The sequence below is a fragment of the Prionailurus bengalensis genome, chromosome A2, assembly GCF_016509475.1.
Source record: "Prionailurus bengalensis isolate Pbe53 chromosome A2, Fcat_Pben_1.1_paternal_pri, whole genome shotgun sequence".
Classification (NCBI taxonomy): domain Eukaryota; kingdom Metazoa; phylum Chordata; class Mammalia; order Carnivora; family Felidae; genus Prionailurus; species Prionailurus bengalensis.
Genome location: NC_057348.1, coordinates 7,093,652 through 7,116,155, shown reverse-complemented (window position 1 = coordinate 7,116,155; position 22,504 = coordinate 7,093,652). Strand labels below are relative to the sequence as shown.

The following is a 22,504-nucleotide window of genomic DNA, read 5'->3' as shown; positions in this document are numbered from 1 at the left end:
ACTCTGTATCTCTCTCAAAAATAAATAAACATCAAAAAAAAAAAAAAACCCAACCCCCAAACCCAGAAAGAATAGGAAACACAGATAATAGAAAACAAAATGTGGGATAGGAAAATACTCCATGGCCTGGTATTGGCTCAAAAATTTGCAAATTAGTAAGTCAAAGTTCTTTTCTGAGCCTCAGAATCCTCAGCAGCAAATGAAGTGCAACAGTGTTTATCCTCTGAGGCCATGAAATAATTATATATAATTGTGCCATGGGCCAGTCAGATGGTATATGGTAATTCTTATTATACCATTAAGGAAGTTAATTTAAATAAACATTCCAGTAATTTATAAGTAACTTGATGTTACAAACAGTGTGACTTTGAGTATGATACATAGCATATTTCTATTTAATTTCTTATCTGTAGAGTTATGATAGTAAGAGCATCTAAATGAGAGGCTGATTGAGAAGATATCATCAAATGTAATGATAGAACACAACTGAGGATATAGTAAGGAGTCGATAGGGCACATTGTTGTAGTATATTGACAGGCCAGTGTATAGTTCCAACATACAGGCTTTGTAGGCCAAAATTTGACTTGTAACGTCAGCTCTGGCTTCACCATCAGCTAACTCATTAGCTGAGTGCACTGGGATATATTTTTATAACTTTCATGGCCTCTGATCCTTCATTTTAAGTAATATTTAGCTGAAAGCACTCTAGGATTCAAAAGAGAGCAGGAGGGACGCCTGGGTGGTGCAGTCGGTTAAGCGTCCGACTTCAGCCAGGTCACGATCTCGCGGTCTGTGAGTTCGAGCCCCGCGTCAGGCTCTGGGCTGATGGCTCAGAGCCTGGAGCCTGTTTCCGATTCTGTGTCTCCCTCTCTCTGTGCCCCTCCCCCGTTCATGCTCTGTCTCTCTCTGTCCCAAAAATAAATAAATGTTGAAAAAAAAAAAAGACAGCAGGAAAACAAAAGGGGGGTGGCACCTGGGTGGCTCAGTCGGTTAAGTGTCCTACTTCGGCTCAGGTCATGATCTCGCAGTCTATGAGTTCAAGCCCCACATCAGGCTCTGTGCTGACAGCACAGCTGAAGGCTGGAGCTTGCTTCGCATTCTGTGTCTCCCTTTCTCTCTGTTCCTCCCCAATTCATACATTTGTCTCTCTCTCTCAAAAATAAATAAACATTAACAAAATAATTTAAAGAAAAGTAAAAATAAAAAGACAATATGCTCATGGTAAGAACTAAATAAATATAGATATCATTATCATCAGTATATTCTAAGGTTGATATATTTCTTTTTTCTACTCTATTGAGATATAATTGACATACAACATTGTGTAAGTTCAAAATGTACAGTGTATTGATTTGATGCACTGATATATTGCAAAGTGATTTACAACTACAGAGTTAGTTAACAATTCCATATATCACATAAGTACCATTTCTTTTTTGTGGTGAGAACATTTAAGATCTCCTCTCTCAGCAACTTCCAAGTATATGATATAGTACAGTCATCATGCTGTACATTAGATCCTCAGAATTTATTTATCTGATAGCTGAAAGTTTGTGCCCTTTGACCAACATATCCCTATTTTCCCTACCCTCTATCCCCTGGTAACCAGTTTTTTACTTTTTGTTTGTTTGAGTTTGGTTGTTTTAGATTCCACATATAAGAGATAGTATGCAGTATTTGTCTTTCTCTGACTTATTTCACTTAGCATCATGTCCTCAAGGTCCATCTATGTTGCAAATGGCAGAATTTGCTTGTTTCTTTCTTTTTAAAAAACGTTTATTTATTTATTTTTGAGAGAGAAAGAGAGAGAGCAAGTGAGCAGGGAAGGGGCAGAGAAAGAGGAAGGGAGAGAGAGAACCCCAAGCAGGCTCCATGCTGTCATTGCAGAGCCCAACACAGGGCTTGAACACTCGAACCATGAGATCATGACCTGAGCCAAGATCAGGAGTTGGATACTTAACCCACTGAGCCGCCCAGGCACCCCAAATTTACTTCTTTCTTTTTGCTGACTAATATTCCCTTTTGTGTGTATGGATACATATTGCATCTTCTTTATCTGTTTGTCTGTTGAAGGACATTTAGATTATTTTTGTATTTTGGCTAATGTGAATAGTGCTGCAATGAACATGGGAGCACAGATATCTCTTCGAGATCCTGTTTTGATTTCTTTTGAATATATACCTGGAAGTGGGGTTGCTGGATCATATGCTAGTTCTATTTTCAATACTTTGAGACATCCACATGCCGTTTCCATCGTGTTTGTACTGAGGAACATTCCCACAAAAGTGCACATGGGTTCGCTTTTCTCTACTTTTGCCAACATTTGTTATAGTATCTTTGAAGACAGTATTTTTTTTCAACATATGAAATTTATTGTCAAATTGGTTTCCATACAACACCCAGTGATCATCCCAAAAGGTGCCCTGCTCAATACCCATCACCCACACTCCCCTCCCTCCCACCCCCCATCAACCCTCAGTTTGTTCTCAGTTTTTAAGAGTCTCTTATGCTTTGGCTCTCTCCCACTCTAACCTCTTTTTTTTTTTTTCCTTCCCCTCCTCCATGGGTTTCTGTTAAGTTTCTCAGGATCCACATAAGAATGAAAACATATGGTATCTGTCTTTCTCTGTATGGCTTATTTCACTTAGCATCACACTCTCCAGTTCCATCCACGTTGCTACAAAGGGCCATATTTCATTCTTTCTCATTGCCATGTAGTACTCCATTGTATATATAAACCCCAATTTCTTTATCCATTCATCAGTTGATGGACATTTAGGCTCTTTCCATCATTTGGCTATTGTTGAAAGTGCTGCTATAAACATTGGGGTACAAGTGCCCCTATGCACCAGCACTCCTATATCCCTTGGGTAAATTCCTAGCAGTGCTATTTCTGGGTCATAGGGTAGGTGTATTTTTAATTTTCTGAGGAATCTCCACACTGCTTTCCAGAGTGGCTGCACCAATTTGCATTCCCACCAACAGTGCAAGAGGGTTCCCGCTTCTCCACATCCTCTCCAGCATCCTGATTTGTTCATTTTGGCCACTCTGAATGGCGTGAGGTGATATCTGAGTGTGGTTTTGATTTGTGTTTCCCTGATGAGGAGCGACGTTGAGCATCTTTTCATGTGCCTGTTGGCCATCCGGATGTCTTCTTTAGAGAAGTGTCTATTCATGTTTTCTGCCCATTTCTTCACTGGGTTATTTGTTTTTCGGGTGTGGAGTTTGGTGAGCTCTTTATAGATTTTGGATACTAGCCCTTTGTCCGATATGTCATTTGCGAATATCTTTTCCCATTCTGTTGGTTGCCTTTTAGTTTTGTTGGTTGTTTCCTTTGCTGTGCAGAAGCTTTTTATCTTCATAAGGTCCCAGTAATTCATTTTTGCTTTTAATTCCCCTGCCTTTGGGGATGTGTCGAGTAAGAGATTGCTACGGCTGAGGTCAGAGAGGTCTTTTCCTGCTTTCTCCTCTAGGGTTTTGATGGTTTCCTTTGTCACATTCAGGTCCTTTATCCATTTTGAGTTTATTTTTGTGAATGGTGTGAGAAAGTGGTCTAGTTTCAACCTTCTGCATGTTGCTGTCCAGTTCTCCCAGCACCATTTGTTAAAGAGACTGTCTTTTTTCCATTGGATGTTCTTTCCTGCTTTGTCAAAGATTAGTTGGCCATACGTTTGTGGGTCTAGTTCTGGGGTTTCTATTCTATTCCATTGGTCTATGTGTGAAGGCAGTAATTTTAACAGGTCTGAGTTGATATCTCATTGTGGTTTCAATTTGCATTTCCCTAATGATGAGTGATGTCAAGCACTTTCATGCACCCATTGGTTGTTTGTTGGTCTACTTTTAGAAAACTGCTTGCTTGGTTCTTCTGCCCATTTATTATTATTATTATTATTATTATTAATCCTTGAGTTGTGTGAGTTCTTTATATATTTTGGATATTAACTCTTTATCAGATATATGATTTCCAAATATGTCCTCTCATTTTCCCATTCCGTGGTTGCTTTTGCATTTGTTGTTTCTTTTGCTGTGCAGAAGCTTTTTACTTTGATGTAGTCCCACTTATTTATTTTTGCTTTTGTTGCTTGTGCTTTTGGTGTCCTGTTTAGGAAATTGCTGCCAGACCAATGTGAAGGAGTTTTTTCCCCTATGTTTTCTTCTAGGAGTTTTATGTTTTCAGGTCCTCTGTTTAAATCTTTAACCCATTTCAAGTTCGTTTTTGTGAGTAGTGTAAGATAAGGGTCCAACTTTATTCCTCTGCATGTAGTAATTTAGTTTTCCAAACTTTTTTTTTTTTTTTTTTTTGGAGACAGAGTGTGAGTTGGGTAGGGGCAGAGAGAGAGGCAGAGAGAATCCCAAGCAGACTCTATGCTTTCAGTGCAGATCCCAACACGGGTCTCCATCTTGCAAAACATGAGGTGAAATCAAGAGTGAATCAACTAAGCCACCCAGATGCCCCTTCCCAACACTATTTTTTGAAAAGAATATCCTTTCCCCATTGAGTGTTCTTGGTTCTCTTGTTAAATATTTGTTGACTATATATGCAGGGGTTTATTTCTGGGCTGTTGAGTCTGTACTATTGGTTTCTGTGTCTATTTTTATGTCATTACCATACCTGCTTGTGGTTGATATTGGTAGTGCTTACACTTCTTCCTTGTTTCTAGCTGCATCTATATGTGCAAGCTTTGCCATTCTCTGGGTGGGGTATACCAGAAGCAGGTCCTTTGTGCAGAGCCCTGAACCTCAGGGCAAACTGGTCACTCACCCTACTCTCCCTTTCCTTTTGAGAGGAGCTCTTCTAGCTGAGGAATACCCTCTGGGTGCTGAGCAGTGCTAGCTGAGGGATGGAATGATGCAGGCAAAATGAAGCTATTCTTTCTTCCCTTTTGTGTAGTTATTCTTGTGTTAACCTTATTCTCAGGTTATTCCCTTTTGTGTGGTTAGTCACTGTTTGCTGAAGTTTCTTAAGTAGACTCCTGAGCTCTTCCAGAGCTGTTTTTGCTCATGGATGGTTAATTATTGATCTCTCAGGTGGGTGTGGCAGAGGCCAGGGTTGCTTCTTCACCATCTTGGATTAATTGATTTTTCTTTGCATCAGTTAACGATAAACCATTCTCTGAGTTACTCACCCAGAGTCCTCTGAACCAGGAGAACCACATGATAGGCTGTGGCAGGTTGTGAGGGACCAATATTTTCACACAATTTATTTTGTCACCCAGAAAAAAACCAACAGGCCATTTATTTAAAAATTTTTTTTTTTTTACATTTACTTATTTTTGAGAGACAGAGAGAGACACAGCACAAGTGAGCTGTCAGCACAGAGCCTGACATGGGGCTTGAACTCACAAACTTCGAGGTCATGACCTGAGCTGAAGTCCGACGCTTAACCGACTGAGCCACCCAGGTGCCCCTCAACAGGCCATTTATTTAAATGTTAGGATTTGTGAACACAAAGTAATGTAAAGAAAATACATTCGAGGGCAAATGAATTCTTCTCAATGTGCAGAAATCAGAAACTACTGGGGACATTTGTTAAATTTGAGCACAGAATGGCTCAGCTTGGTGTGATGTCAATGGAGGTAGTCATCTACCTTGGATCTTCTACCCTGGTGGTAGAAGAGAAACTATATTACCTTCATGTCCTGAAGCAACATGGTAGGGTCTGCAGAAATACCAAGTAAGTGGCCATTTCTACTCACATGTCAGATCTTTTGCAGAGGAATTTTGTTGAGAGTCTTTTGGTGTTATGGGTTGTGGGCTGTGTTGGGAAGCAGAGAGACATCTTCAAAGTCTTGTGGTGTTTAAGACCAATGTCCTGAAAAAGGGTGAGACCTGCATGGTGGGTAGATTCTCATATGTTCCAAAGACCTCCACCTCCTGGATTTATACCAAAGTGGAGACTTATCCCCTTAAGTGTGTCCTGGGCCTAGTGACTTGCTTCCAACCAACACAACATGGCAACACTGATGGGATGTCACTTCTGAGATTGGGGTACAAAAAGACTCTGGCTTTCAACTTCCTGTGTGTAGTTTCCTTGTCACCTGCCTGCTTATCCTGATGGAAGCCAGCTGCTATGTTGCTTCCCCATGAAAGACCCATGTGGCAGAGAACTGAAGAATACCTCTGGCCAACAGCCCACAGGGAGTCCATCCTTCCAACAGCTATGTGAGTGCGCTTGGAAGTAGGTCTTCTCCCAGTCAAACTTTGAGGGGACTGTAACTCCAGCTGGCACACTCATTGCAGTCTTGTTAGAGACTCTTGTTTATTTAAGAGAAGTAGCAAGTTATAAATAAACATATAAAAATTAATAGTACTTAATATGCCAACATACATCAAAGAAACAGAGAAATTAGAACTTGGGCTGTCATTTAAATAAGGGAACAAAACCCCCTAAAAACGGGAAAAAGGAAGTTCCTCTTAGGAACATAAATTTTAACTTAGAAGATGGAAATAGCCTCTGATTCTTGTTGTAGAAAACCAAATTCTCCCTAATTTACATGACTGACATAATCGATTTGTAAATGTCAAAGTCAAAAAGCCATACACTAAATTGAAAAAAAAAAGAGTCTGTATTTTATATTAAGATCCTTGAAATTAGAAGTCAGAAGGAAAGTGTACAGACAGATGAGCTTTCTCCAGAGAGGAAGAAGGGCCTAGACCCTTCTAACTCCAGTCACTTTTCTCATTTCATTCTTCTGTTATTAGGAAGTCCTCAGAGAGTGGGATAGCATGGACCAATTTTGCTAATTATGAGCTCTGTGCATTGAGCTCTCAAGGTCATACAGTAGTAAATAATTAGCCAGTGCCTCCAGCCTTTCTGGATGGCAATTCCATTAGGATTCATACTGTGTCTTCTCCTCCAAGAGTCATCATCTGCAGAACAAGATTGATGCCTGAGGCTGTCTTCCTGCCAGTCCTGAGCACAAAACCTCAGCCATCATCACTTACCAGGCAGGAGGGGAGGATGGACCCAAACTCCTATGTCATGACCCGGCAGAGGTATAGCACAGACCAGTGAGTGTCCAGGAAGATGGTGGATGGAAGAGGGACTGTGGGGAACTGTTTCCTCCTCAGCAAGACAAGCTGGGGCTGGCCAGATGGGAGGACAGCCATTGCAAAGTTTCAGCTCAGAGGCCTATGAAGTTGATGTTCTTTTTCCTGTTGGGAATTTCAGAATCTCATTCAGAATTCTGCTCTCCTCCAACACCATTTCTAGCTTCCATATGTCACACTCACATGAGAGCAAGAAATGGATGTCTCCAAATTGTTCCCTAAGCACTCCAAAAGGATCATGAATGTGATGATGGTAATCATGATGGTGATGAGGAGAGTAGCCATTCTACAACACTTTATTGAGAGTCTCCATGTGCCAGGCTCTGAACTTTGTGCTATACAGCTTTTTATTTTCATGTACATAATCCTTCCCAAAACACAGGTGCACAATTGAGGAACAGAGCACAGCATTCTTATTTATTTTCACCACGTCCTGGGGTCAAAAGGGGTGAAGTCAGGTTTGGATCTGAGGATCAAGACTCTATTCACAAGGCACAGGGTGTGGGCAATATCTTTCCGTACAATTTAGTTTCATGTGGCTTGTGAGCCCTTGAAACGTGAGTGGTCCAAATTGACATGTTCTGCCCATACAAGATACCAGATTTTGAAGATGTTCAAAAAAGAATGTAAATATCTCAGTGTTGTTTATTGGTGAAATTATAATATATTTTGACATAGTTGGTGAAGTAAAATATTAAAACAAACAAACAAACAAACGAAAACCAACCAACATCTCAACCTGCCTTTCCTTTTTCTTTCTAGGTCACTGCAGGCAGAATGTCAGCAGGAAACAACCGAGTCTCATTCATTCCTCAGCACCTACACTGTGGTTAGCATAGTGTATGTGTATGTATATGTATTATGTATATTATATATACATATAATATATATAATATTGATTACCCTTTGTTAGTTCACAGGAAGACAATGTAATCAATATGGCTTCCATACACTAGAGGCTTTCCTGTCTAAGTTTTCTTTTCTTCCAGGGATGTCCTGTATGACAAATGAATGAGATTCAGTGGTTTCCTCCAAGCACTCTTCCAGAGTGACAAATCAAATTAACTAAACCCTGAGGAAGGGGCCATGGGAACCCCTGGTTTGTAGCCAAATCAGACAGAAATTGGCCAGAACATGACGGACATACTACTCGCGACTGGCATCTGAAGTGGGGTGGGAGCAGTCTTGTGAGACTGAGCCCTCATCCTCTGGGATCTGACACTCCAGGCAGATAGTGTCAGAACTGAGTTAAACTGTAGGACATTCAGCTCTTGTAGAGAATTGCTTAGTGTGGGGGGAAAGTATTCTGTGTAAATAATGGAGAATTGGAGGAGGTGAAAAAGTGCGTGGGTTTTTCCTATACAGTGCCAAAGACTTAATTCAATTTTAGTTTACTCCTCATAGGGTCAGAGTGTTCATGCCCATTGTGGGATCTTTGAGGGCAAGGCAATAGTTTTAATGGTGAAGGTGAAGCATACATGTTTTTTCACTGTTCTTATGTTCAAGAACCTCCTCCCTAAGATTCTAGAGGGCACGTTGTTTAAATTTAATGGGATCCCAAGAAATGACTGTAACCTGAACCCCTGTATTGATTGAGAACATGAAATTTGCCAACTGGTGCATTTCAGCAGATATTAAAGTTAATTCAGTACCTGTGTGAAGAGATGCAAAGCCAATCAGCACCTTTTTATTTTTTGTTGTATAAAGTATTTTAGTACATTTCAGATTTCTAATTGGATCAAATTGTATACCTGTTCTATTTTTTGTCTCCTTCCCCATATGCAAGTTTCTTTCTTTCTCTTCTTTTGTTTTCTTTATTTTTAAACACTGTATATATTTCAAAGGAGGTCCTCTCCATCCTGCTCATATTTGTAAATTTATTTCTCCAGAGAGCCTCAAGCCAGGATCTTCATGATGAGGGGCCTCTTCCATGATGATGATTGTTTTATAGGGTTTAGATACCCCATGCCTAAGCCAGGTCTACACTAACCTCTTTACTGTGCTACAGGGATGCTATGGATGTTTCTCCCTATAACCCTGATGATCTGGATCTTTGTTGTGACAAAGGCATGGGCAACAGGAACAGCAGAGGTATTGAAAGGTCCCAGTCTGTTTTTAGGAATGCAGACCTCATATGACACACAATGACTGCTTTTCTTCTCCTTCTCCTTCCTTCCCCTCCCCTCTCCCCTTCCTCCTTCATTTCCCTCCCTCTGTCTCTCTTTCCCTTTCTATCTCTCTCATGACACTTCCATGTGCAACCACCCATTGGACCTAGATCATGCACAGGGTGTACTCTTTCCCTTGAGCACCCATAGAGGCCAATGCTCAATTTACACAACAGTCAGGGTAAGAGCCTTTCCTCAACCCTAATGTCAGTCACAGCTTCATTCTAAGACATGGATAGGTCTGGGCCAAGACACAAGACCCAGGGCCACATTAAGAAAAGACCCAATCCTGGGGCACCTGGGTGATTCAGTCGGTTGAGCGTCCATCCGACTTAGGCTCAGGTCATGATTTTGTGCTTGGTGAGTTCGAGCCCCACATCAGGTTCACTGCTGTCAGCCTGTCAGCACAGAGCATGCTTCAGCTCCTCTGTCCCCCTCTCTCTACCCCTCCCCCACTTGCGCTAGCTCCCCTCACAAAGATAAATGTTAAAAGAAAAAGACCCCATCCCATACTCTTGTCTCTAACAACCAAGTGATTATTGACACTTCTAAATTAGGTCATTTGGATCTCTAAGAAAGGATTGGAAGGGCTCAAGAAATGCATCACAGTGCAGCACAGTCCAGAGTGCATGCTTGCCATGAGGCAGCAGAGCCAGTGAGCAAGCCAGACCAAGAGAAGAAAGACCTCGTCTGGTGGTGGTCACTGCCTCATGCCCTAGTCACTGCATCAATAGGACACTGCAGAAATAGGATTGACTCCTATTCAAAATTTGGCTTGGATGTTGAGGCTGATAATGCCACACATACAAGAGGTTATAAAACGTTTTATTCTTCATAAAGATCTCCTTTTAGGGAAAGCATAGCAGGCTTTCTAAACTGGTCTGAAATGGCACAAGATGGTGTATATATATATACAATGGAGTATTACTCGGCAATCAAAAAGAATGAAATCTTGCCATTTGCAACTACGTGGATGGAACTGGAGGGTATTATGCTAAGTGAAATTAGTCAGTCAAAGAAAGACAAAAATCATATGACTTTACTCATATGAGGACTTTAAGAGACAAAACAGATGAACATAAGAGAAGGGAAACAAAAATAATCTAAAAACAGGGAGGGGGACAAAACAGAAGAGACTCATAAATAGGGAGAACAAACTGAGGGTTACTGGAGGGGTTGTGGGAGGGAGGATGGGCTAAATGGGTCAGGGGCACTAAGGAATCTACTCCTGAAATCACTGTTGCACTATATGCTAACTAATTTGGATGTAAATTAAAAAAAAACGAAATGGTACAAAAGTTCAAGGAAAGTGATTGGCTTCGATTTTGTATTGTGGCTATGGTGTGAGTTCAGAGAGAGAGAATTCCTGCCTATGTGCTTGTGAGGTTTGAATGTTTCACTGTCTCCAAAGGAGGGAGAACCCAGGCTGCCTGGCTTGCTTTTTTTGTTATTTGTTTTTGAGATAAATTGACATATAATATTATATTAGGGTCAAGTATACAACATAATGATTCAAAATTTATACATATTACAAAATGATCACTACGGTCTAGTTAGCTTCCATCACATACATAGTTCCAATGTTTTTTGAGAGAGAGAGAGAGAGAAAGAGAGAGCAGACAGGCAAGGGAGGGTCAGAGGGAGAGAAATGATCTTAAGCAGGCTCTATACTCAATGCAGAGCTGGATGCAGAGCTTGATCCCATGACTCTGGAATCATGACCTGAGCCGAAATTAAGGGTTGGGTGCTCAGCCGACTGTGCCACTCAGGTGCCCTGCAAAAATTTTTTTCTTGTAAGAGAACTTTTAAGATCTACTCTTAACAGCTTTAAAATATGAAACACGGTATTATTAACTATAGTTAACATGCTGTACATCACATCCTTAGAACTCACTTATAACTGGAGGACCCGGGTTTTTTTATCAGCTAGCCCAGGTGTTGGGCAGATGGGGTAAAGAGAGCCTTAACCACCGTTTGCAGCCAAATATCACCACAAAAAATGGAGTCACTTTATTACATAGTTCTTTAGGGTGTTTGTAATTTCTCTGCATTTAGACGAAATAAAGTACTTTTGACTGATAATTAGTGCCCTTAGATTAGAACAGTCTTTTAAGGGAGAATGACATTTCTTATTCCTTTTGTTTCCTTTAAGGAGGGTACTGATATGTTAGTGTGTTTATGGAATTTTAAATCTGTAAGTATCCTTGGCATCTCTAATTTCTTTAACTCCATCTTTCCAAAGTGGGTGCACATAGAAACAGGTGAATGGAGCAAAAGACAATGAGAAAAGAGTTGTAGGAAGAATATGTTGTCACAACTGAGAAATGTTGCTACATTTCCCTCAAGGGTGAATACTTTATTTGTGAATTGCGTGCATCCAAAGTATAGCCACACTGATGGATTCCTGTATACTTGTTTCTGTTATGTAAACTCTCATTTATTTTCCAAAAGCTGTCTCTGCTCTGTGGAACCAGATAATCTAACAGATGTGTTGGAGTTCCTCCTCCTGGGGTTCTCAGATGATCCAGAACGGCAGCCTCTAACCTTCAGCCTGTTCCTGTCCATGTATGTGGTCACCATGCTAGGGAATCTTCTCATCATCCTGGCTGTCAGCTCTGACTCCCACCTCCATACCCCCATGTACGTCTTCCTTTCTGTCCTGTCCGTGGCTGACATCGGTTTCACATCTACCACAGTCCCAAAGGTGATTTCGGACATTCAGACTCATAACCGAGTGATCTCCCACGTGGGCTGCCTGATTCAGTTGTCTTTTTTTTATCTTTTTGGCTGTTTGGACAGTGTACTCTTAACCGTGATGGCCTATGATCGATTTGTAGCTATTTGCTATCCTCTGTACTACCCAGTCATCATGAACCCCCGCCTCTGTCGCCTGCTGATTCTGGTGTCATTTTTGATCAGCCTTCTGGACTCTCAGCTGCAATGCCTCATTGTGTCACAACTTACCTTCTGCACAAACGTGGAATTCCCCATTTCTTCTGTGACCCTCCTCAACTCCTCAAGCTTTCCTGTAATGATACTTCCACCAATAAAATATTCATGTATTTTATTGGTGCCATCTTTGGTGGTATTCCAGTCTCAGGGATCGTTTTCTCTTATACACGAATTCTTTCCTCCGTTCTGAGAGTCCCCTCAACAGATGGGAAGTACAAAGCCTTCTCCACCTGTGGCTCTCACCTGTCAGTTGTTTGCTTATTTTATGGAACAGGTCTTGGGGTGTACCTGGGATCGACTGTCTCACATTCTCCCAGGAAGGATGCAGTGGCCTCCATGATGTATGCTGTGGTTGCTCCCATGCTGAATCCCTTCATCTACAGCCTGAGGAACAGGGACCTCAAGAGGGCCTTGCAGAGGCTCCTTAACAGAACAGCCTAGTCTTAATACTTGGGCTTTTTTGTGTGTGTGTGTGCCTATTGATCAGAAATGATTGCCAGACCAAACATATGGAATTGGCAAGCATGCCTCTTTGGTCACATTTTTTGTAGGTCGTGGTCCATTCCTCTTGATTTGTCATTTCTAAATATTGCTTATCTTGGCACCCTTTTGATGGAATTATGGGAGTATTCCAGGACGCTATGTATCCCAATATCACTGCACAATTGAATCTCTTTATATCTATGGAATCTTCTGATTTGTCACCTATGACCCAAGCTTCCTGTAGAAATTCACAGCTCCATTTTCAAATAGATACACAATTCTCAGCCATTTTCACCATAATGTCTATTATCCATAAAAATTTGGCTTTGGTCAAATCTATTTATCCATGTTGTGTGAGAGAATGTATGTCACTGGTCCGTAATCTTGGCTTCCTATTTGGAGTATCTGATAAGCCTTTTAAAATCCTCATACTATGGAGTGCCTGGTTGACTCAGTCAGCAGAGTGAGCAACTCTTGATCTTGAGGTTGTAAGTTCGAGCCTCACATTTGGGTATAGAGATTACCTAAAACTAAAATCTTGGGGCCCCTAGGTGGCTCAGTCCCTTGAGTCCAACTCATGATTTTGGCTCAGGTAGTCTTCTCAGGTTTCATGAGATTGAGCCCTTGCACTGGGCTCTATGCTGACAGAAAGGAGCCTGCTTGGGATTCTCTCTCTCTCTCTCTCTCTCTCTCTCTCTCTCTCTCTCTCAAAAATAAATAAATAAACTGTAAAAAATCTTTAAAAATATCCTCATGCCTGAGTCCCACCATTATAGATTAAGATTCAATTGGACTGGAGAGTGAGAACAATGTGAACAGTTTTTTTCTTTTTCTTTTTTAACAGCTCCCCAGGTGGGGCTAATGTGCAGCTAATTTGGAGGCCTATGGGATTTTGTCAGACCTTGCATTCAAAGATGATTTACATGTGTTGGGTCCTTCACTGTTCATGGCCAGATCCTGGAAATCTCCAAGTGATCAGAGCTTGTAAAGGAGGAGATATGACCTTTCCATAGCTCATATCCAATAGAGGAGACATGAGTTTTCCATAGCCATAACCAATATGCTTTTTTCCTTCATATGCCTGGTAATATTTTTTTACATGTCTTCTTCCTCCATACTCTACAGCTGGTTAACTGTGCTGAATAGCTGAATATTATGCTCTTGTTCTCTGCTCCAGACTTACCCTTCTCTACGTTAAGTTGTGATGCTGTGGTAGGGGCTAGGGACCTTTCAACCACTGCTCTAATTTTCCATCTGTCCTTTCTTTAAGTTCTTCCAGTAATGGTGATCAATGTCACATGCACTAATCCCCAATCTTTTCCCCATACTTCCTAGCCCATGCTGTTATCACTACATCCTGCGGCTACTGCTCTGTTGCCATATTTTCCTTTTGTGTCTTTCACTGTTCAATTAGTATTTAATCATAACTACATTAAATTACCTTCATTACAATAACTAGTGCAGGTTTTTCTTGATTGAACTCTGGTAAATCGTAATGTGGGGAATAAAGCTACATTGTGAGATGCGATGGGAAGAATGCAAGTGGGTGAAGATGAAAAGGTGAGTGTAATGATGTGTCTTGGTCAAGGGTATACAACTGAGGTTTCAAGCAGTGGTGATATTTCCAGTGGTTTTGATTGTGCCTGTAGGTTGTAAATCACCTAAGTCTTCGTGGATAAATGTAACTGTATCTTCATTGTCATTACTCAAGGATAGCAAAGGACCGTGTCCTCAGCAAAGGGCAGATCTTCCCTTTCACTAGTAACCACCTTATTAGGATTCCATTTTGTCACCATGCTTCCTTCTCTTCTATCATGACCACTTCTATCATGACGGGTTCTTCTCTCTTCTGCTACACTCCCAGGAACCCATGTTCATATCAATCTTTCCTTTACAGGTGGTACAGATAGTTTCTGAGGTAGAAATTTGGGGGCTTTCTGAAAAGCTTTCTGATAACTGCTTTCATTTGCTCTGCCTCTACACTAAGCCAATGGCCTACCAGCTTCACTGGCAATGAACCTAGCATTGGATTAGCTCTTCCTGCTACAAAGTGACTACAGTTTAATACTAAATTTTCCTGTTGTTCAAGCATTATAAAATATCTCAGTATGCACACTTCCTTCTCCAACCCTTCTCTATATTCCTGTCATTTGGTCCTTTGGACACTCTAAAATTTTCTTCTGCCATTTATGCACACACAAACATGATTAGCACACTTTCTTTCATATCCAATTAATTTGATAATTATTGAGGTTTTCTTTGTATCAGTAAATGAGAAATCAATCTCTGAGCTCATCTTCCAGTCAAGCCTTGAGAGGACTACATCCCTGGCCCACATTTTGAATGTAGAGATCTCTGAGAGCCCCTGAAGTATTTAAGCAAACTATCAAGTCACCAGATAAATATGTAAAACTAAACATATGTCTAATGTAGCAATCTATATGGCTAGATGGTAAATTTAGAACCTGGAGAGTCATTCAAAACAGCAAAAACCAGACATCTCCAATGTATAAAATTCCAAACCCCAAACCAGGTCTATAGAGAGAAAAATAGAAAGTTCTCTGTAGAGACATAAATTTTCAGTGAGAAAATACAAATACTATCAGATTCTTGGTATAGAAGACCTAATTATCTCTAAATTATGATTAAGTTAATGGCCTCACAGATATAAAAGTCATAAGGTGCTTTCTCTGGTTGGAAAAAAATGTGTCTGAATTTTATGGTTAGGTATGTAACTTGGAAGTCAGAAGTGAGGAGTAGAGGTCAGCTTTTTCCTGAGAAGAGGAAGGGTCTTGACACCCCGTCCCCAACCCCCTGCAACCTCAGTACATTCACTTTTTTCCTTTTCCTTTTCCATTAGTAATAGAATGTCCTTAGAGATTGAGAGAACAGGGACCAATTTGGCTAATTATGTGCCATGTGCTTTGAGCCCTCAAGGTCAAACAGCTGTAAACAATCAGCCCGTGCTTTCCAGCCCTTTAGTGGCCAGTTCCAGTTAAGTGGGCTCCATACATGTCCCTCCTTCTCCCAGAGTTGTCTGCTCCAGAAGACCCGTAGCTGCATCTGTGTTCCTGCCAGTCCTGGAAACAAAGCCTCTGTCCTCATCCAGTTCCAGGTAGTGGAGTGGCAGTGGGATCTGCATTCCTCAGACCTGCTCCAGCAGAGACACAGCACAGTCCAGGAGGAGTAAGTGCAGTGGGAGAGACTGAAGGCAGAAGGGACTGGAGGAGCATTGTTTCCTCCTCATCAAGACAACTAGAGCAGTTGGAATAGCCAGACATGAGGGGACCAAAATGGAAAGATTCAACTCACAGCCCTATAAAGACCTATTGTTACTGGTTTTTGTGCGGATCCAAGAACTCTTATTTAGATTTCTATTTTTTCCCCCATGTTATTTCTGTCTCCCGTGGGCATCTTCCCCATCAGAGCAGGAAATTGGTCCTTCTTAACTGCCCACAAGTCCTGCAAATGATCATGAAGGTGATGATGATGGTGATGATGGCAATGATGACAGTAACCAGAATGTTACAAACTTTTACCTTGGGACTCCGAGTTTCAGGCACTGAGTTAAGTTTTCTATGTAGCTTGCTACCTTTTATCTGCATTACCACTCCCAACAGACAACAACATGCATTATCATCATTTCAGAGATAAGGAGAGGAGCACAGCATTTTCTTTCACTTCCTGATTTTATTTATTTTTTGTGTCCAACCCACTTTTATTTTTAAGACTTAACTTAAATTCCAGTTAGTGATCATAGTTAACATAATATTAGTTTTAGGTGTACTGTATAATGACTCCACAATTTCATATGTCACCTAATGCTCATCATGACAAGTGCTCTCCTTAATGCCCATGACCCATTTCACTCATCCCCCCAACCACCTCCCTTCTAGTTTTTTCTCTATAGTTAAGAGTCTGTTTCTTGACTTGCCTCTGTCTCTTTTTTCCCCCTTTCCTTGTTTGTTTTGTTTCTTAAATTCCACAAAGGAGTGAAAGCATATTATATTTGTCTTTCTCTCACTGACTTATGTCACTTAGCATAATGCTCTAGCTCCGTCCATGTTGTTGCAAATGGCAAAATTTCATTCTTTTTTATGGCTGAGAAATATACATATATGTATGTATGGGTATACCCATACATACATATATGTGTATATATATATATATACATATATATATACATATACATATATATGTATATATATATTATATCTGTACTGTACATGTATATATTATATATACTGTATATATATATATACTGTACATGTATATATTATATCTCACGACTATTTTATCCATTCATCAATTGATGGACACTTGGGATGTTTCTATAACTATTATTGTAGATAATAATGCCATAGCTATCAGAGTGCATGTATCCCTCTGAATTAGTATTTTTATATTCTTTGGGTAAATATCTAGTAATGCAGTTGCTGGATCATAGGGTAGTTCTATATTTAAGTTTTTGAGGAAACTCCATAGTATTTTCCAGAATGGCTACACCAGCAGTGAAGAGTGTTCCCCTTTCTCCACATCCTTTCCAACACCTGGTGTTTCCTGTGTTGCTAGTTTTAGCCATTCTGACAGGTGTTGAATGGTATCTCATGGTGGTTTTGATTTGTATTTCCCTGATGATGAGTGATGTTGAGCATCTTGTCACGTGTCTGTATGTCTTCTTTGGAAAGATTGTTTCTTTGCTATGCATAAAGTTTTTAAGTTTTACCAGGTCCTGGAATAGATAGGGATGAAGTCAGGTTTAGATGCAGACAGTGAGACTCTGTTCACAGGGCACCTAGACTGTATTCACTCCTGCTTATCCAACCTGCCTGTCTTTTTCCCGTTACTCCAGGAAGAGACTCCTGCTCTCTGTGCTCTTTCCTTTGGGGGTTCATGGTAGAAGACACCAGAGAGCAGTGGTGCCACCAGCCTCGTCAACTATAGAAAAGATAGTTGAGATGAAGGTAGAGATCATATAAACAGGCCGCTCATGGGGCACCGAGACTGGATGTCTCGGTCAGCGGAAGCGTCAGACTCTGGCTCAGGTCATGATCTCAGGACTCATGAGTTTGAGCCCCGCATTGGGCTCTGGGCTAACAGCTCAGAGCCTGGAGCCTGCTTCGAATCCTGTGTCTCTGTCTCTATATTTTTTCCCCACTCGCACTCTGTCTTCCACTCTGAAAAATACATAAACATTAAAAAAAAAAAAAGAACTGATGACAGTTCAGAGAAGCTGTCTCTTGCCCCTTCTCCTGGATTTTGCTTCACACTCCACTTTCTCCTCCATTTTTGTAATTTAGGCCCTCTTGATCTCTAAGGGGATAGAGTCAGTATGTGAGATCCCATTCTTAAAAAAAAATTTTTTTTCAACGTTTATTTATTTTTGGGACAGAGAGAGACAGAGCATGAACGGGGGAGGGGCAGAGAGAGAGGGAGACACAGAATCGGAAACAGGCTCCAGGCTCTAGCCATCAGGCCATAGCCCGACGCGGGGCTCGAACACACGGACCGCGAGATCATGACCTGGCTGAAGTCGGACGCTTAACTGACTGTGCCACCCAGGCGCCCCGTGAGATCCCATTCTTAAGAAATAAAGAGTTCAGGGGTGCCTGAGTGGCTAAGTCGGTTGAGCTTCTGACTCTTGATTTTCGCTCAGGTCATGATCCCAGAATAGTGGGATTGAGCCCCACATTGGGCTCAACACTGGGCATGCAGCCTGCTTTGGATGCTCTCCCTTTTTCTGTCCCTCTCCCCTGCATGCTTCTCTCTCTCTCCAAAAAACAAACAAACAAACAACAACAACAACAACAACAACAACAACAAAACAGAAAGAAACAGTTCAAAGGTATATCTTAGCGATTTGGAAAAGACCTCTGGACTTCTCCTTAAATGCTCTGAAGTTCAGGGAAACAGGGACCCACCATTGAATTTTGAATCTTATCTGCTCTACTTTTTTATCTGTATGGGACTGGGCAAGCTCTTAATATCTTTGATCTGGTTTATACAACTGCACTGAGTAAGAATTAACGTGAACACTGTACATGTGACTAAATATGTGATGAATGCATATAGTAAGGGCAAGGTAAATTTTAGGTATTCTTAATATTGTTTTTCCTGTCATTCTCAAGGCTAAGCACCATCTATCCAATTAAATATCCTGTGATTGGAAGTGTTGGGTTTCCTGAGATCCTGAGAGAACATTTTTTGTTGTTGTTGTTGTTGTTCTTATGCCGGTAGGTACTGAGTGTTTGGAGGGAAACAACTGAATCACATTCATTTCTGATTTCCCAGAGTCTATACTTTGCTTGGCACAGAGTAGGTGACAAGGACAACAGTGATCTCTGTTCAATATTGAATAGACCCTACAGTGGTTCTCAGAAACAGATTTCCCAGAGTCTATACTTTGCTTGGCACAGAGTAGGTGACAAGGACAACAGTGATCTCTGTTCAATATTGAATAGACCCTACATGGGTTCTCAGAAACAGAGCATAGACAATATGGCTTCAATGCTCTCTCTGCATGCTTCTCTTCCTTCCAGTACAAACCTCTGTTAGGTGCCACATGGGTACTGTTGTCCCCATTTCTAGGTGATACCTAGAGGGATACCAGCACGGAGAGGTTGAGAGCTTGCAAATACTCCAGATTTAGTATGTGACAGATGTGAGACTCAAAGTCCTGATTCCCATCCCAAGACTCGGTGGACTCCACCAGTGTGGAATGATTTCTTCAATTTCACACATGCTTTTGTCCCAGATGAGAAAACAGAAAGAGGACGACCATTCCTTCTCTTGAGATTTTGTGACTTCGTCTGTGAATTAGGGAAATGGGCCAAATGGTTTACGGGGGCCTTTACTGTATGAATATTATAGATCATGGATTTTTTTATGAGGACTAATGCATTTGGCAGCCTATTTTGGAGATCTGTGATTTGGAAATATTATTCCCTAGACAAAAATGGAATTTTCATGTGGATCTACTATGAAAGAGCATGGCAACACAGACTTCAGGCATCTTTCCAATTCTGTACCTTGACAATAAAAGCATGAAGTTGCTTTTGTCTACCTTTTCTATTAGGAAAATAAATATAGATAATTAATAGTACAATTGTACATGTATTGATTTTTACAATTCTTCAGCTTTCTGCTTATATGGTATAGAAATTCTTGTATAATATGGAAGTGTGCAGAAGAATTTTATTAGGAATATTAAAATAAGAAATGGAAAAATAAAATAAAATCATCCATCAGGTAATACTATGCATCATTTGAAGTGCTTGAAATAGATGTGTGTACTTCACAGAGACACTTAAAACACATTATTGTGGTAAGTGAGAATGAAGAAAGCAATGTGAGCATTATTATAATATTAAGTAAGGTTTTTTTTAAACTTTATTTGTTTTTGAGAGAGAGAGAGATAGAGCACAGGTCGGGGCGGGGTAGAGAGAGAGGGAGACACAAAATCTGAAGCAGGCTCCAGGCTCTGAGCTGTCCGCACAGAGCCTGACACGGGGCTAGAACTCACAAACCATGAGATCATGACCTGAGCCGAAGTCACACACTCGATCGACTGAGCCACCCAGGCGCCCCAGTATTAAGTAAGTTTTTAAGAAAACTGTTCATGAATACACCAGTACTAATATTATGAAAACACTGAAAGGAAAATATACTGCCACATTCGTGACAGTGTTTGCCTTTGGGCAGCTGAAGTGAAGAGGGCAATAGGATCATGCAGGGATAGCAAGAAAACTCAACTTTTCCTGGCCACAAATATGAGTTCCAAAGCAAGTATAACTAAATATTTCTCTTTTTAAAGTTTATTTATTTATTTTGAGAGAGAGAAAGAAAGTACAAGCAAGGGAGGGGCAGAGTGAGAGGGAGAGAGAGAAGCCCAAGCAGGCTCTATGCTGTCAGTACAGAGCCTGATGAGGGGCTTGAACCCACAAACCATGAGATCATAACCTGAGCTGAACTCATGAGTCAGATGCTTAACCAACTGAGCCACCTACGTGCCCCTAAATATTTCTATGTTTATATATTTAGATGCTTGTCTAACATTCTTTGGCTCAATGTCTTCATGATGGGTATATGTAGAACCAGGTAAATTGCCAAGACACCAATCAGGAAAGACTTCTAAGAAGAGTTTACAATTGAGAAATGTTGCTGAAGGTAACAGGAGGTAGGATCCTCAAGTGTGAATGCTTTACTTATGAATTGCTTGAATCAAAATATTCACACTTAGCTGGATGTCTCTACACTTGTTTTGTTTATTCAACACTCTCTTCTTTTTCAAGAGGTGTCCCATCTTCATGGAACCACAGAATCTAACTGGTGTCTCAGAATTCTTCCTCATGGGACTCTCAGATGACCTGGAACTACAGCCCCTTCTCTTTGGGCTGTTCCTGTCCATGTACCTGGTCACTGTGCTGGGGAACCTGCTCATCATCCTGGCTGTCAGCTCTGACCCCCACCTCTACACACCCATGTACTTCTTCCTTTCCACCCTGTCCTGGGCCGACATTGGTTTCAGCACCACTACGATCCCCAAGATGCTGTTGAACATTCAAACACACAGTAGATCTATCACCTATGCAGAGTGCCTAACTCAGGTGTCCTTTTTTTTTCCTATTTGGATGTTTGGACAATCTACTCCTGGCTGTGATGGCATATGACCGGTTTGTGGCCATTTGTCACCCCCTGCACTACCCAGTCATCATGAACCCATGCCTCTGTGGCTTTTTGGTCCTCGTGTCATTTTTCAGCAGCCTTTTGGACTCTCAGATTCACTGTTTGATGGTGTCACAACTTACCTTCTGCACAAGTGTGGAAATTCATCATTTCTTTTGTGATGCACCTCAGCTTCTCCACCTTGCCTGTTCTGATACCTCCATCAATACCATACTAATGTATTTCGTGGGGGCCATTTTTGGTGGCATTCCACTCTCAGGGATCCTTTGCTCTTATACCCGAATTGTTTCCTCCATTCTGAGAGTCCCATCAACAGGCGGGAAGTACAAAGCCTTTTCTACCTGTGGCTCTCACCTATCAGTTGTTTGCTTGTTTTACGGAACAGGTCTTGCGGTATACCTCAGTTCATCTGTCTCCCCCTCCCCTAGGAAGGGTGCAGTAGCCTCGGTGATGTACACTGTGGTCACCCCAATGCTGAACCCCTTCATCTACAGCCTGAGAAACAAGGATATCAAGAGAGCACTGTGGGGGATTATCAGCAGGACAGACTAATCTCAGCATGTGTCTTATCCTTTTCGGTTCATTGCACTGCAAAATGCAGCAAATCAAACATGCACAAGACATTCTGGATGTGCAGTCACATGGTATAGGTACCTATATGGATCTCTGGTTTTTGTTTACACAATTTTTCCTCTTAGCATAGCTCTAATGGAATTGGGAGATTATTTTGGGCTCCCCATTTAAATTATAACCTCTGCAGGATTATGTATATATCCATATATCCCTCTGACTTTCCTTTTGCGTTACCCAGGACTCTTGGTCATGAGCAGTCTTGTTTCTATCAATGCAAGATAATCATAACTCTCTCTTGTTATGTATTGTTTCTATACTTTTCCTGAGATTCCTTCACCCTGCCCCATCCACCCACCAATTTGATGGGAGGTTCTAAACCCTACCTTAAGGACCCAGACGTCGGATACATTTTGGCACCTTAATGCTCTTGGTCAGATTTTTGAGTGAGTAGGATGACTAATTTCTTTTTGAAATTGAAATGGGACGCTATTAATAGTGAGTTTGAGTCAACAGTTATCAAGTTTCCTGGGACTTCTCTAGGAACATTGGGATGTAAGGTTCCCAAGGAATAGATGGGAGAGGAACTACCAGA

The 22,504-nt window shown here is 41.1% G+C and overlaps 2 protein-coding genes across 2 annotated transcripts; both read left to right on the top strand.

The window, feature by feature from the left end:
* The first annotated feature begins 5,547 nt into the window (after positions 1-5,547).
* LOC122486547 (putative gustatory receptor clone PTE01) lies at positions 5,548-12,612 on the top strand. Its single transcript, XM_043585906.1, is given in 3 exon segments — positions 5,548-5,675; positions 11,671-12,200; positions 12,203-12,612. Coding segments are annotated over 3 exon segments (1,068 nt in total).
* An 8,348-nt stretch (positions 12,613-20,960) lies between these two features.
* LOC122486546 (olfactory receptor 18-like) lies at positions 20,961-21,891 on the top strand. Its single transcript, XM_043585905.1, is given in 2 exon segments — positions 20,961-21,287; positions 21,289-21,891. Coding segments are annotated over 2 exon segments (930 nt in total).
* Positions 21,892-22,504: the final 613 nt, after the last annotated feature.